The sequence below is a fragment of the Lipotes vexillifer genome, unplaced genomic scaffold, assembly GCF_000442215.2.
Source record: "Lipotes vexillifer unplaced genomic scaffold, Lipotes_vexillifer_v1.1 scaffold490, whole genome shotgun sequence".
Lineage (NCBI taxonomy): Eukaryota > Metazoa > Chordata > Mammalia > Artiodactyla > Lipotidae > Lipotes > Lipotes vexillifer.
In genome coordinates this window covers 3,355,343-3,371,686 of record NW_006796397.1, presented here as the reverse complement: position 1 = coordinate 3,371,686, position 16,344 = coordinate 3,355,343, and the positions used below count along the sequence as shown (strand labels likewise).

The 16,344-nt window shown below is 38.1% G+C and overlaps 1 protein-coding gene across 1 annotated transcript; it reads right to left on the bottom strand.

Moving 5' to 3' along the window:
- Nucleotides 1-752: 752 nt before the first annotated feature.
- CUNH1orf146 (chromosome unknown C1orf146 homolog) lies at nucleotides 753-16,344 on the bottom strand. Its single transcript, XM_007468533.1, has 5 exons — nucleotides 16,246-16,344; nucleotides 3,728-3,821; nucleotides 2,091-2,259; nucleotides 1,607-1,685; nucleotides 753-929 (listed from the first exon to the last, which is right to left on the bottom strand). Exons 1-5 carry the CDS (start codon nucleotides 16,312-16,314, stop codon nucleotides 795-797), a joined length of 546 nt encoding a protein of 181 aa, XP_007468595.1. The 5' UTR covers nucleotides 16,315-16,344; the 3' UTR covers nucleotides 753-794.

The following is a 16,344-nucleotide window of genomic DNA, read 5'->3' as shown; positions in this document are numbered from 1 at the left end:
TAGTTACAATGTGAAAGCATCTGTGAAGATTAATTTTAGAAATACTGGCTGGCTTGTATTATAAAAAAGTATATATGACTTTTCCTTTAACCTAAGGGGCTAATTAGAAAATGCTGCATATTTATTTGCAATTAAATATTTGTTCATCCAACTTAATTTGTATCATTAAGAAACTGCATCTGAGTTTTATAATATATGTACCAATTTTTTCTGAACTTTTTTTTATATACCTCATTTTTTATTGCATTTTGCAGATACTGCATTTTTTTTTTTTTTTGCTGCATTGGGTCTTCATTGCTGCGCATGGGCTTTCTCTAGTTGCAGGGAGTGGGGGCTACTCTTTGTTGCGATGTGTGGGCTTCTCATTGTGGTGGCTTCTCGTTGCAGAGCACGGCGTCTGGGTGCACACAGGCTTCAGTAGTTGCAGCACGCGAGCTCAGCAATTGCGGCATGTGAGCTCAGCAGTTGCGGCACGTGGGCCCTAGAGTGCGCAGGCTTCAGTATTTGTGGTGCGTGGGCTCAGTAGTTGTGGCGTATGGGCTCTAGAGCGTGCGGGCTTCAGTAGTTGTGGCGCACGGGCTTAGTTGCTCCGTGGCATGTGGGATCTTCCTGGACCAGGGATTGAACCCGCGTCCCCTGCACTGGCAGACGGATGCCCAACCACTGTGCCACCAGGGAAGTCCCTTTTCTGAACATTATTAAAGGAAGTAACAGAACTCCTGAAAATAAAATCATTTTTAATTGTATGTATTTTATTTTAATATTCTTCCAAAAGGACATTTGTAATTGATAGTCTAATTTGGGTTAAATGTATCACTACTCAGTTTTATCTTTTGAAGTGTTTTCCAAACTGGACTTTGCTCAATGATGTAAGCTTTAGTTGTTATCATTCTGTAGCAGATGCTATCTGTGTGTGGTTTGGAGGTGATCTGGAAGAAGATATAAACATGCAACATTATTTGAGAAATAAGGTATTTTTACAGGGTCAAATCATAAAATACCTAACATTATTTATTCAACAAGCATCAATCAGTACTGTGTATGGGTTATTAGAGTAATAGAAAAATACCTGATCTCTGTCTTTAAGAGATTTCAGACGTGCAAGCCAAAAAATAGAATACTATTAAGAATTGCTTCAACAGAGATCTGTTCCAAGTATAAGAGTAAGGAACACCTAACTCTGCCTATGGGAGTTGGGAGCACACTTTACAGAGGAGAATAAGTATGAAAAGAAAGTGGATAACCAGTGAAGTTATAAAATAGTATGTATGCACTCTGACAGTTCATGACTACCAATATTTATACTTTAGAATTTGAAAGAAGATTTAAGTAACCAATAGGGCCAACACTATATATATGGCCAAATGCTCTTTTGGCCCTAAATGAGTGATCCTGGTAGTTGGTACTGGAAATAAATTGAGAAGACTTGAAAGGCTAAGTTCAGGCTTGGGAAAGAGCTGCATGTGTTTTGAAATAGCAACTTCTCTGAGGGGAACAGAAGTAGAATATTTGTCAGTTCTACCGAAAAGGGTGTGCATTTTGAAGTCAAGAACAGTAAAGTGTATCGGTGTGTATGTATGTATGTCATTTTCCTCAGGTGATTTACCTTAGCTATGGTGCACATAAGATTAATAGCATTTATTGTGTTGTGTACTGGAAGTATCCGTAGGTTACTACCCAGGAATCTGGAAAAAAAAAATTCAAAAGTTAAATAGTTCATATGACTTACATCTGTTATCTTAAGTGGAAAGAAGAGACAAACCTCTTATTGTTTGTCATTTGTTTATTCATTCATGCCTGCCTTATTCCACAGAGGATTTGATATGGCTTTACAGCCAGAACTTAATTGACTAAAAAGTGTTCACTTCTGATTTAGTCTTGCTGGAGAATCCCATAAATCAGCATGCACTCTGAAACTTGTCACCCTGATTCATAGACTAGCTATTTGGACTGCATTTTATTAAATAGGACAGGTTAACATTATAAAGTTTACCTTTTGGCAAAACATAATTCGCTTGCCTAATATAATTCAGAACTGAAGTAAATAAAATAATTTCAGGAAAATAGGTCTGTAGTGCTATTGTTCATACCTCTGCTGAATCCTGAACATCAGTTTCCATTCCTCAGGCCCATGCAGGGCAGCAGACAGAACCAAAAAACTATTTCGGTGAATGTTAATAAACTTCTCAATTTTGGCTAGAAATGTTTCTTCAGCAGACATAAAGCATTTTTTAGCATCCATCAATAAAAATGCAACTCCTAGGAAAGGTGAGTGTAATATAAAATGTCACTTCGTCATACTGATAAAAATTTTTTTTGTAAACTCAGTAAAATCAATAAAAATAAGTAAAACATAGCTGTAAGTGTCCAGGCCCTAAACCCATAACAAATGGAAATTACCATAATGAAAGTCTTACATGACAAAATAATTAGGTAGTTCTTTGAAGTGCTCTGTATATAAAAGGATGACTTAATCTAAATATTTAAGGAAAAAACCCTGTCTTGGTCAGTAACCTTTTTTTTTTTTTACTCTAAGGCACTGTCCACAATGAAAGTAATGCCTAATTTTAGTTACATGTTAATTTTTCACGTTATGATTTTTAAAAGCTGGAAATCAACTAAAGAAAAGTTGTTTTAAGCAAGCCTTTAGTTATTTCTTGGAGAATCTTTTATATCAGAACATAAACTATTATATAAATTAAAACAGTAAGCAGATATCTAGGATCTCTGAAGCAGTATCAGGCCTATAAGAATGGTCCAGAAGGGAAACAATCTACTTAGCTCTTTAAAAGATGAGGGGAGGACACAATCTGAGGAAAGCTGTGATTATACTAATTGAATCAACCTGAGCTAAAAATTTATATAATATCTCTGAACCTAAATTTCTTCATCTGTAAGGTTGGAATAATAGTTCTTTGATAGGTTTGTTGAAAGGATTAAATAAGAGAATGCATATAGGGCTCTCTATTCAACCAGGAAAGATGAATTTGAGGTTGGACCATTTTCAGCCTGGAGGTCTATTTCTAGGAGCTTTTGAAAGTGCCTGTCTTCCAAAATCTCTGTTAGAGTACAGGTCTGTTTGTAACCATCCTAATAAAATCCTTCACCTCCATGTTTTTTTAATCACTTCTGTCATTTTCCAAGCACAAGTGGAGCTGCCTCCTTCTCATGTCCCTAGCTTTCTCATATCCTAATCTAATTCCTTCCTGTACTTTGCCCATGACTCCCAGTTGTACAGTTTTATGATTTCAGGAACATTTGTCCCCATTTGTTTCCTTTAGTTAGTATTTGTTTATATCAATATTATGTTCAGCAAACTTGTACAAAATCATGAAAAACATTCTTCTATATTGTTTTTATATATGGATTTTGACCAATATCGTGATGTTGGCCTCTGTTAATATGGTAATATTTTAAGTATTGACTATTGGGGAGGGTGGCTTTGTTCTATTTTCAACTTCGTTCCAAAGCAAGTAGTTTGTACCATCCTCTACCAGACTCCACTGGTTCAGCTTTAGTTCAACAATTGTAATCTAAAAAGGAATATATTTTGTAATTGGCCATATGTACTGCTTTTGCAGCAGTAACAAAGTTTTATACATTTACCTCTCCCAAAAGGTAACACCTTAAGCTTATTACTTAGTTACTGAACTACCAAATTATTAGAATTTACACTTACTTATTTATTAAGAAACTTGAATCAAGGAAGTTAGCAAATATACTGTACCAGAAAGAGAAAATATAATTGATCCATTTTCCACTGAATCTGAATACCGAACCTTATGGCTTCGATTTTCTAGGGCAGTTGCAACTTCATAACTCTTAAAAAAATTTTCAGAAATACAAACTTAAGACATGTTTTAAAGAGTTTAATTAAAGCTATTCAAAAAATTAAAATAAGTTTAATAGCTTCTTTTATAACTATACCACTTAAAGATTTGATCATCAACAGAGGTTCCAAATGTGCTCTCTATGGAGGAAAAAACTTAAAAGGTAAAAATATTTAGTTTTGAAACTGTGGTTTGGAAATGAGTTGTGTACTAGTTACGTTACTTAGGGAAGAAAATAAGGACAGTATTAAAGAAACTATAAGAGCAAACACAAACTTCTCTTTGAAAAACAACTTGAAGATGGATTCTGACATGCATTAATATATAAATAGAAGGTGTATGGTGGTGTGTTTCTTAGATGGTTGACAGAACCATGAAGTGCCATACAGAGTACCACAAGGAGACAACCAATTCTCCAATTCATGTTTACATTACAGTTACTTTTAGTATACTTTTCAAATGTTTTAAGCCTTAGGTGAGTTAGAAAACAAGACAGCAATAGGACTTTTGGTTTAAATACTAAGCGTTTCAAAATTCATCTAATTTCCTATTCTACCCACGTAATTAGATATTACCCAAAGCACTAAAATAGAAGTGGTTTATACTATTTATGAATTGGTTAAAACTCAAGCTTGTTAGTCTCCAAGTAGATAAAAATCCCTTATATAAACTTTATATTTAGCCTCAGAGCATGTATATTTTAAGCACACAGGTTGGAATTAGATATAGAATACTTGATTCCCTTCCTTCCTAAAAAGAGTATTTTATGGTACTCAAACAGATCCTGACCTAGAGTTCAATTAAGACTCTTCGCATGAGTTTTCTTCTGCTGTTTTAAAATTACACATTGCGTCCAGTGATGGCAGATTAAGGAATTTAGGCCAAACCTCCTGCTTAAGACAACTAGAAAAGCTGGAAAGTTTAAAAAATCTTCATGAATGCATCAGAGAGTTAGCAGGTTAGTGAAATATTACAAGACCAAGACCTATACAGAAATTCAAAGATGAGAGATCAGCACTTAGGTGATTTTTTTTCCTGAGGGCATCTGTCAGTTCAGGAAGAGACAGATGAGAGGCTGAACAGAGCTTTTGACAAAAGTAGAACAGCTCTCACAGGGGCTGCAGCCTAGCTTCAAACCATTTCAATCCTTAAAATTGTATTAAAGTGATACTGTATTACTAGTGCTCCCAAGTATCTTGCAGAAGCACTCCCTAGAGGGACCCTTCTCAATTAGATCTCATTTCAACTACAGAACAAAGAAAATTATCTGAATGATTATTTTCTCAATTCTCACATAACTAGTATCATCTAAATGAACAGGAGATAAGCTCCTTTATTACATACAATAGAAGCCTTAGGGCTTGGGTTGCCAGATTAGCAAATAAAAAAATAGAACATCCAGTTAAATTTGAATTTCATATAAACAACATAATTTTTTGATATAAGTATGTCCTGTGCAATATTTGGGATGAACTTACACTAAATTCATTGTTTATCTGAAACTAAAATTTAACTGAGTGTCCTGTATGTTATCTGGCAACCCTGCTTAGGACATTAGAGGTTTAATTCTCTCGCAGAATTAAGTTTTCTCTAGAGGAATATAAAACTATTCTAGGCCTCAAATTATTTCCACAAACAATTTTTCAAATACAAATTCCAACACACAGTTAAAAATAATCAGACATACAAAAACAAAATTACATGAAAGAGGACTATGAAAAACAACAGGTAATAGAAGCAGAGTCATAGGGGATACATATAGTAAAGATATCATGTATATACTTTAAAATAGCTGTTTACTATGTTCAAGGAGATGAAAGGCAAGGTTGAGAATTTTGGCAAAGAACCAGAAACTATATAAAAGGATGTAACAGATGTGAGTCAGGAAATTTTCATAAAATTTGAGGCAAATTTTTTTTTTGTGGTACGCGGGCCTCTCACTGTTGTGGCCTCTCCCGTTGTGGAGCACAGGCTCCGGACGCGCAGGCTCAGCGTCCATGGCTCACGGGCACAGCCGCTCCGCGGCATGTGGGATCTTTCCGGACCCGGGCACGAACCCGTGTCCCCTGCATCGGCAGGTGGACTCTCAACCACTGCGCCACCAGGGAAGCCCGAGGCAAACCTTTTAAATGGAAAACAGTTTATTAAGCAGACAAGTAAAGGAAGAAGACAAACGTGAGAAGAACGTACACAGAAAACATAGACAAAGGCATTCAGACCTGAAAGTATGATTCTTTTAAGTGTGTTAGTTGTGTATGAGTCAGTTAATTTGGAGACAGTGTTAGGAATAACTGATGGCAGATCATTAGGACCATGTATGCCACGCTGATGAATTTCAATTCTATCCTATCCAGGAGCCAACTAAGAGAAGTATAAAGAAAATAGTAGAAGAAAATAAGTTATAATTAGAAAGTATTGAATTACGAAAAAACAGGTAAGTTCAAGAGTTAAGTTTTCAAAATAACAAGGAGCTAAGACTAGATTTTCCAAATTATGTTTCATTAAATATTAGTCCCATGAGATATTAAAAGATGTTCCTTATTCAAATAACACTGGGAAACACTGAGGGAGACCTTCAAGATGGTGGAGGAGTGAGATGCGGAGATCACCTTCCTCCCCACAAATACATCAGAAATATATCTACACGTGGAACAACTCCTACAGAACACCTACTGAACGCTGGCAGAAGACGACCTCCCAAAAGGCAAGAAACTCCCCACGTACCTGGGGAGTGCAAAAGAAAAAACAGAGACAAAAGAATAAGGATGGGATCTGCACCAGTGGGAGGGAGCTGTGAAGGAGGAAAAGTTTCCACATGCTACAAAGCCCCTTCGCAGGCAGAGACTGCGAGTGGCAGAGGGGGGAAGCTTCAGAGCCATGGAGAAGAGCGCAGCAACAGGGGTGTGGAGGGCAAAGCGGGGAGATTCCTGCACAGAGGATCAGGGCCAACCAGAACTCACCAGCCCAAGAGGCTTGTCTGCTCACCCACCAGGGCAGGTTGGGGCTGGGAGCCGAGGCTCAGGCTTTGGAGGTCAGATCCCAGGGAGAGGACTGGGGTTGGCTGTGTGAACACAGCCTGAAGGGCGCTAGTGCGCCATAGCTAGCCGGGAGGGAGTCCAGGAAAAAGTCTGGAGCTGCCTAAAAGGCAAGAGACCATTGTTTCGGGGTGCGCGAGGAGAGGGGATTCAGAGCACCGCCTAAACAAGCTCCAAAGATGGGCGTGAGCCGCGGCTATCAGCGCGGATACCAGAGACAGGCATGAGATGCTAAGGCTGCTACTGCAGGCACCAAGAAGCCTGTGTGCAAGCACAGGTCACTAGCCACACCTCCCCTCCAGGGAGCCTGTGCAGCCCGCCACTGCCAGGATCCTGTGATCCAGGGACAACTTCTCCGGGAGAACGCACGGCGTGCCTCAGGCTGCTGCAATGTTATGACGGCCTCTGCCCCTGTAGGCTCGCCTTGCATTCCGTACCCCTCCCTCCCCCCAGCCTGAGTGAGCCAGAGCCCCCGAATCAGCTGCCCCTTTAACACCATCCTGTCTGAGCGAAGAACAGACGCCCTCAGGCGACCTACACACAGAGGCAGGGCCAAATCCAAAGCTGAACCCCAGGAGCCGTGCAAACAAAGAAGAGAAAGGGCAATCTCTCAGCAGCCTCAGGAGCAGGGGATTAAATCTCCACAATCAACTTGATGTACCCTGCATCTGTGGAATACCTGACTAGACAACGAATCATCCCAAAATTGAGACGGTGGACTTTGGGGGCAGTGATATATATATATATTTTTTTCCTTTTTCTCTTTTTATGAGTGTGTATGTGTATGCTTCTTTGTGTGATTTTGTCTGTATAGCTTTGCTTTTACCATTTGTCCTAGGGTTCTCTCTGTCTGTTTTTGGTTTTTTTTGGTTTTGGTTTTGGTTTTTTTTTAGCATAGCTTTTAGGGCTTGTTGTCATTGGTGGATTTGGTTTTTTGGTTTGGTTGCTCTCTTCTTTCTTTCTATTTTCTTTTCTTTTTACTATTACTTTTTAATTATTTAATTTTTATTAATTTTTATTTTAATAACTTTATTTTATTTTTCTTTCTTTCTTTCCTTTTTTTCTCCCTTCTGAGCCGTGTGGCTGACAGGGTCTTGGTGCTCCAGCCGGGAGTCAGGCCTGTGCTTCTGAGGTGGGAGAGCCAAGTTCAGGACATTGGTCCACCAGAGACCTCCTGGCTCCACATAATATCAAACAGCAAACGCTCACCCAGAGATCTCCATCTCAACGCTAAGACCCTGCTCCACTCAACAACCAGCAACCTACGCTGCTGGACACCCTATGCCAAACAACTAGCAAGACAGGAACACAACCCCAGCCGTTAGCAGAGAGGCTGCCTAAAATCATAATAAGGTCACAGACACCCCAAAACACACCACTGGACGCGGTCCCGCTCACCAGAAAGACAAGATCCAGCCTCATCCTCCAGAACACAGGCACTAGTCGCCTGCACCAGGAAGGCTACACAATCCACTGAACCAACCTTACCCAATGCGGGCAGACACCAAAAACAATGGGAAATACGAACCTGCAGCCTGCGAAAAGGAGACCCCAAACACAGTAAGTTAAGCAAAATGAGAAGACAGAGAAACACAGCGCAGATGAAAGATCAAGGTAAAAACCCACCAGATCAAAAAAATGAAGATGAAATAGGCAGTCTACCTGACAAAGAATTCAGAGTAATGATAGTAAAGATGATCCAAAAATTGGAAATAGAATGGAGAAAATACAAGAAATGTTCAACAAGGACAAAGAAGAACTGAAGAGCAAATGAACTATGATAAACAGCACAAAAAATGAAATTAAAAATTCTCTAGAAGGAAGCAATAGCAGAATAACTGAGGAAGAAGAAAGGATATTTCCTGGAAGATAAAATAGTGGAAATAACTACTGCAGAGAAGAATAAAGAAAAAAGAATGAAAAGAATTGAGAACAGGGCTTCCCTGGTGGCACAGTGGTTGGGGGGTCCGCCTGCTGATGTAGGGGACACGGGTTCGTGCCCCGGTCCGGAAAGATCCCACATGCTGTGGAGTGGCTGGGCCCGTGAGCCATGGCCGCTAAGCCTGTGCGTCCAGAGCCTGTGCTCTGCAACGGTAGAGGCCACAACAGTGAGAGGCCCGCGTACCGCAAAAAAAAAAAAAAATTGAGGACAGTCTCAGAGACTTCTGGGACAACATTAAACACACCAACATTCGAATAATAGGGGTCCCAGAAGAAGAAGAGAAAAAGAAAGGGACTGAGAAAATATTTCAAGAGATTATAGTTGAAAACTCCCCTAATATGGGAAAGGAAATAGTCAATCAAGTCCAGGAAGTACAGAGAGTCCCATACAGGATAAATCCAAGGAGAAACATGCCAAAACACATATTAATCAAACTATCAAAAATTAAATACAAAGAAAAAATATTAAAATCAGTAAGGGAAAAACAACAAATAATATACAAGGGAAGCCCCACAAGGTTAACAGCTGAGCTTTAAGCAGAAACTCTGCAAGGCAGAAGGGAGTGGCAGGACATATTAAAAGTGATGAAAGGGAAGAACTTACAACCAAGATTACTCTACCCAGCAAGGATCTCATTCAGATTTGATGGAGAAATTAAAAACTTTATAGACAAGCAAAAGCTAAGAGAATTCAGAACCACCAAATCAGCTTTATAACAAATGCTAAAGGAACTTCTCTAGGCAGGAAACACAAGAGAAGGAAAAGACCTATAATAACAAACCCAAAACAATTAAGAAAATGGTAATAGGAATATACATATCGATAATTGCCTTAAATGTAAATGGATTAAATGCTCCAACCCAAAGACGTAGACTGGCTGAATGGATACAAAAGCAAAACCCATATACATACTGTCTACAAGAGACACACTTCAGACCTAGGGACACATACAGACTGAAAGTGAGGGAATGGAAAAAGACATTCCATGCAAATGGAAATCAAAAGAAAGCTGGAGTAGCAATTCTCATATCAGACAAAATAGACTTTAAAATAAAGACTATTACATGAGACAAAGAAGACCACTACATAATGATCAAGGGATCGATCCAAGAAGAAGATATAACAATGGTAAATATTTATGCACCCAACATAGGAGCACCTCAATACATAAGGCAAATGCTAACAGCCATAAAAGGGGAAATCGACAGTAACACAATTATAGTAGGGGACTTTAATACCCCACTTTCACCAATGGACAGATCATCCAAAATGAACATAATTAAGGAAACACAAGCTTTAAAGGATACATTAAACAAGATGGACCTAATTGATATTTATAGGACATTCCATCCAAAAACAACAGAATACACTTTCTTCTCAAGTACTCATGGAACATTCTCTAGGATACATCATATCTTGGGTCACAAACCAAGCCTTGGTAAATTTAAGAAAATTGAAAACATATCAAGTATCTTTTCTGACGACAACGCTATGAGACGAGATATCAATTACAGGAAAAAATCTCTAAAAAGTATAAATACATGGAGGCTAAACAATACACTACTTAATAACCAAGAGATCACTGAAGAAATCAAAGAGGAAATCAAAAAGTACCTAGAAACAAATGACAATGAAAACACGACGACCCAAAACCTATGGGATGCAGCAAAAGCAGTTCTAAGAGGGACATTTATAGCAACACAATCCTACCTTATGAAAAAGAAACACCTCAAATAAACAACATAACCTTACACCTAAAGCAATTAGAGAACAAAGAAAAAAAAATCTCCCAAAGTTGGCAGAAGGAAAGCAATCATAAAGATCAAATCAGAAATAAATGAAAAACAAATGAAGGAAACAATAGCAAAGATCAATAAAACTAAAAACTGGTTCTTTGAGAAGATAAACAAAATTGATAAACCATCAGCCAAACTCATCAAGAAAAAAAAGGAGAAGACTCAAACAGACTCAAATAGAATTAGAAATGAAAAAAGAGAAGTAACAACTAACACTGCAGAAATACAAAGGATCATGAGAGATTACTACAAGCAACTATATGCCAATAAAATGGACAACCTGGAAGAAATGGACAAATTCGTAGAAAAGCAGAACTTCTGAGACTGAACCAGGAAGAAAGAGAAAATATAAACAGACTAATCACAAGCACTGAAATTGAGACTGTGATTAAAAATCTTCCTGCAAAGAAAAGCCCAGGACCTGACGGATTCTCAGGCGAATTCTACCAAACTTTTAGAGAAGAGCTAACACCTATCCTTCTCAAACTCTTCCAAACTATAGCAGAGGGAGGAACACTCCCAAACTCATTCTATGAGGCCACCCTCACTCTGATACCAAAACCAGACAACGGCGTCACAAAGAAAGAAAACTACAGGCCAATATCACTGATGAACATAGATGCAAAATCCTCAATAAAATATTAGGAAACAGAAACCAACAGCACATTAAAAGGACCATACACCATGATCAAGTGGGGTTTATCCCAGGAATGCAAGGATTCTTCAATATACACAAATCAATCAATGTGATAAACCACATTAACAAATTGAAGGATAAAAACCATATGATCATCTCAATAGATGCAGAACAAGCCTTTGACAAAATTCAACACCCATTTATGATAAAAACCCTCCAGAAAATAGGCATAGAGGGAACTTACCGCAACAGAATAAAGGCCATATATGACAAACCCACAGCCAATATTGTTTTCAATGGTGAAAACCTGAAACCATTTCCATTAAGATCAGGAACAAGACAAGGATTTCCACTCTCACCACTATTATTCAACATAGTTCTGAAAGTTTTAGCCAGAGCAATCTTGAGAAAGAAAAATGGAGCTGGAGGAATGAGGCTCCCTGACTTCAGACTATACTACAAAGCTACAGTATTCAAGACAGTATGGTACTGGCACAAAAACAGACATATAGATCAATGGAACAGGATAGCCCAAAGATAAACCCACACACCTATGGTCACCTTATCTTTGATAAAGGAGGCAAGAATATACAATGGAGAAAAGACAGCCTCTTCAATAAGTCGTGCTGGGAAAACTGGACAACTACATGTAAAAGAATGATATTAGCACACTCCCTAACACCATACACAAAAATAAATTCAAAATGGATTAAATACCTAAATGTAAGGCCAGACACTATAAAACTCCTAGAGGAAAACATAGGCAGAACACTCTATGACATAAATCACAGCAAGATCCTTTTTGACCCACCTCCTAGAGAAACTGAAATAAAAACAAAAATAAACAAATGGGACCTAATGAAACTTAAAAGCTTTTGCACAGGGCTTCCCTGGTGGCACAGTGGTTGAGAGTCCGCCTGCCGATGCAGGGGACATGGGTTCGTGCCCCGGTCCAGGTGGATCCCACGTGCTGCGGAGCGGCTGGTCCCGTAAGCCATGGCCGCTGAGCCTGCACGTCCAGAGCCCGTGCTCCGCAACAGGAGAGGCCACAATAGTGAGAGGCCCGCATACCACAAAAAAAAAAAAGCTTTTGCACAGGAAAGGAAACCATAAATAAGACGAAAAGACAACCCTCAGAATGGGAGAAAATATTTGCAAACAAAGCAACTGACAAAGGATTAATCTCCAAAATATATAAGCAGCTCATGCAGCTCAATATCAAAAAAACAAAAAACACAATCCAAAAATGGGCAGAAAACCTAAACAGACATTTCCCCAGAGAAGATATACAGATTGCCAACAAACACATGAAAGGATGCTCAACGTCACTAATCATTAGACAAATGCAAATCAAAACTACAATGAGGTATCACCTCACACCAGTCAGAACGGCCATCATCAAAAGATCTACAAACAATAAATGCTGGAGAGGGTGTGGAGAAAAGGGAACCCTCTTGCACTGTTGGTGGGAATGTAAATTGATACAGCCACTATGGAGAACAGTATGGAGGTTCCTTAAAAAACTAACAATAGAACTACCATATAACCCAGCAATCCCATTACTCGGCATACACCCTGAAAAAACCACAATTCAAAAAGAGTCATGTACCACAATGTTCACTGCAGCTCTATTTACAATAGCCAGGACATGGAAGCAACCTAAATGTCCATCGACAGATGAATGGATAAAGAAGATGTGGCACATGTATGCAATGGAATATTATTCAGCCTTAAAAAGAAACGAAAGTGAGTCATTTGTAGTGAGGTGGACTTACTTCACTGTCATACAGAGTGAAGTAAGTCAGAAAGAGAAAAACAAATACTGTATGCTAACACATATGTATGGAATCTAAAAAAAAAAAATGTTCTGAAGAACCTAGGGACAGGACAGGAATAAAGACATAGACGTAAAGAATGGATTTGAGGACATGGGGAAGGGGAAGCTGAGATGAAGTGAGAGAGTGGCACTGACATATATACACTACCAAATGTCAAATAGCTAGCTAGTGGGAAGCAGCCGCATAGCACAGGGAGATCAGCTCGGTGATTTGTGACCACCTAGAGGGATGGGATAGGGACAATGGGAGGGAGAGGCAAGAGGGAAGGGATAGGGGGATATATGTATATGTATAGCTGATTCACTTTGTTATATAGCAGCAACTAACACAACAATGTGAAGCAATTATACTCCAATAAAGATATTAAAAAAAAATAAAAGTTAAAAAAAACCAAAACAAACAAAAGAAAAAACAAAAAACAATAGAAGCCAGAATCCAGTGAAGATATTTTCAGTACACTGAGAGAAAATAACTGTAAATCTAGTGGAAAATATCTTTCAACTTGGAGCAACTTGAAATCTTATACATTGCTGATGGGAATATAAAACCATAATCACTGCATTTAGTTTTAGTTTAGCTATATAGTTAAATGGATTCAGTGTTCATTTGTAGTGAACTTTGAAAAACAGTTTGTAATCTCTTATAAACATACACTCAGCATATGACCCAGCAGTTCCATTATTAGGTATTTATAATAGAAATTCAAACACGTCTTAACAGAGACATACATGAATGTTTAGAGCAGCTTAATTCATAATAGCCAAAAACTGGAAACAACCCAAATATCTATCTATTAGTGAATAGATACACTGGCATACACTCATACAACACACTACTACTCAGCAAAGAAAAGATAACAAATTATTGTTGTATGTAACAACATGGATGAATCTCAAAAGCATTATGCTTAATGCAAGAAGCCAGACACAAGAGTACAAACTGTATCATTCCATTTATATGAAGTTCTACAACAGGCAAAACTAATTATAGTGATAAATCAGACCAATGGTTGCTTGAGGTGGGGAACTGGAAAAGGATTGACTACAAAAGGGCATAAAGGAGCTTTCTGGAGTGACAAAATGTTCTATATATTTTGATTGGGGTGATGGTTACACAGGTATACACATTTGTCAAAATTCATTAAGCTGTACATTTAAAATGTGTGTACTTGATTGTATGTAAGTTATACCTGAATTAAAGTAAAACATCTTTCAAGATCAAGGGGAAGACAAAATATAGTTGATCCTTGTACAACACAGGCTTGAACTGTGTGGATCCACTTCTATGTGGATTTTTTTCTATAAATACATGTACTATACAATCTGAGGTTGGTTGTATCCTCGCACGCAGAACTGCTGATACAGTGGGCCAAATGTAAAGTTAAACGTGAAGTTTTGACTGTGAGGGAGTCACTGCCTTAACCCCACGTTGTTCAAGGGTCAACTGTATTTGGATACTAACAAAAACTGAGAGGATCCTCATTTAGATAATTTCTAAATTATATTCTTCAGATAAAAAAGAAAATGATCCAAAATAGAAGGTCTGAGCCAAAAGAAGAAAAGAAGAGCAAAGAAAGTAACAAAGACATGAGTAAATCTAAACAAATGCTAACTTTAGAAAATAATAGCACTTTGTTGAGTTAAAAAATTGATAGAATTAAACTGTATATGATAACAAAATATAATACAGAAAAGGGTGATTGGAATTAGTGTTTAAAGATTTGTTTGTCATTTAAGAGGAAGATAAAAATAATTATTTACTTTGGATTTTGTGGGGCTAAGTATACATGTTAAATTTTCTAGGGTAACTATTATAAAACATAAATAGAGCTGTTTAAAGCTAGCTAAGAAAAAAACTATTCAAAGCTAGTTAAGAAAAAAAATGAGAAAAAATTACCTCAAAGCTAGTTAAGAAACTAGCTAGTTTCAAAGCTAGTTAAGAAAAAAATGAGAAAAAAACTTACCAATCAATACAAAAGAAGGCAAAAAAGAAGAGAAAAAAGAAACAGAGAAAAGGTGGGACTTCCCTGGTGGTCCAGTGGTTAAGAATCCACCTTCCAATGCAGGGGACACAGGTTCGATCCCTGGTTGGGGAACTAGGATCCCACATGCCACAGGGCAACTAAACCTGTGTGCTCTAGAGCCTTGCACACCACAACTACTGAGCCTGCATGCTCTGGAGCCCACACGCCACAACTAGAAAGAAGCCCGCGTGCCACAATGAAGAGCTTGCACACCACAATGAAAGATCCTGCATGCTGCAACAAAGATCCCACATGCTGCAACTAAGACTCAACACAACAAAATAAATAAAAAAAAACAAATAAATAATAAAAAAAGAAAGGTGGGACTAAAAGGAAAGAAAAAAGAAAGCACAAAACAAGCACATTAGCATGGGTTGCTGTCTCCCTCTCTCAAAATCAGTCTGGAAAAGCTAAAGAAACGAGAGAAATATGGGTTCCAGAAACCTAACAAAAAGAAGCATGAGAAATTCCAATGAACCTTGAGGCTGTCTTAAATGGGTATTTGGTATGGTGCTAGATGGCTAAAGCCAACAGAGCAAAGTGCAGCTTGAGGTAGCAGTGAATGGACAGGGTGAATAAAACATCGTATTCAGAGTCTTATTCTAGCCTCTCTCTTTACCATGGAATAATCATTTCTTGCCCCTTCATTCTAGACATTAGGTGGTGTCCATAAGAAAAACATCAGGGCAATGGAGAAATCCTGTTGGCTGAGGAGTTAAAAACAGTTGTGGACTGACCAACTGCCTTCAGGCATTCAACTCCCATTCCCTCCCCATCCAAACTGTAGGGAGACAGCCTCCTCCCAAGGCCACTAAGTCTAGACAGAACAGTTTCTGTTGTTTACCTTTAAAAAACCTTAAGTAATATATATGCATATGCATTGTTTCTGTAATCACTTAACATCTCTATTAGAATAGGCTTAGAGAGAAAAAAAAAGGAACTTAGAAAATTTCCAACCTTCAAATATTTAGAGAATTAGGAAAATGGATGCAGGGACATTCATAATTTATCTTTAAAATACATTTTATATTATGTACTTGCCAATTCACACAACTTTGGATAATCAAGCTAAAGATATTTAAAAATATTGTTCTATTGCTTTTAATTTTAAATTCAAGATCAATGGCCCAAATGCCTCTTTTACCTTAAGAGATGAGCTAATAATAATGGTGGTTGTCCATTTAATTTTTTCTTTTCCATCACTTTCAGCCATTTCTCTCAAACCAGCTTCTAGTGGTGCCAA

Bases quoted from the DNA above. Each gene is read 5' to 3' on its own strand.
- CUNH1orf146 (XM_007468533.1), bottom strand. From the start codon at position 16,314: ATGGCTGAAAGTGATGGAAAAGAAAAAATTAAATGGACAACCACCATT. The intron at 3,822-16,245 runs GTAAAAGAGGCA...AATTTTTTTAAG, and splicing joins TTATTAGCTCATCTCTTAAG to AGTTATGAAGTTGCAACTGC. The intron at 2,260-3,727 runs GTACAGTATATT...CACCTTTCCTAG, and splicing joins AATTATATTTTCTCTTTCTG to GAGTTGCATTTTTATTGATG.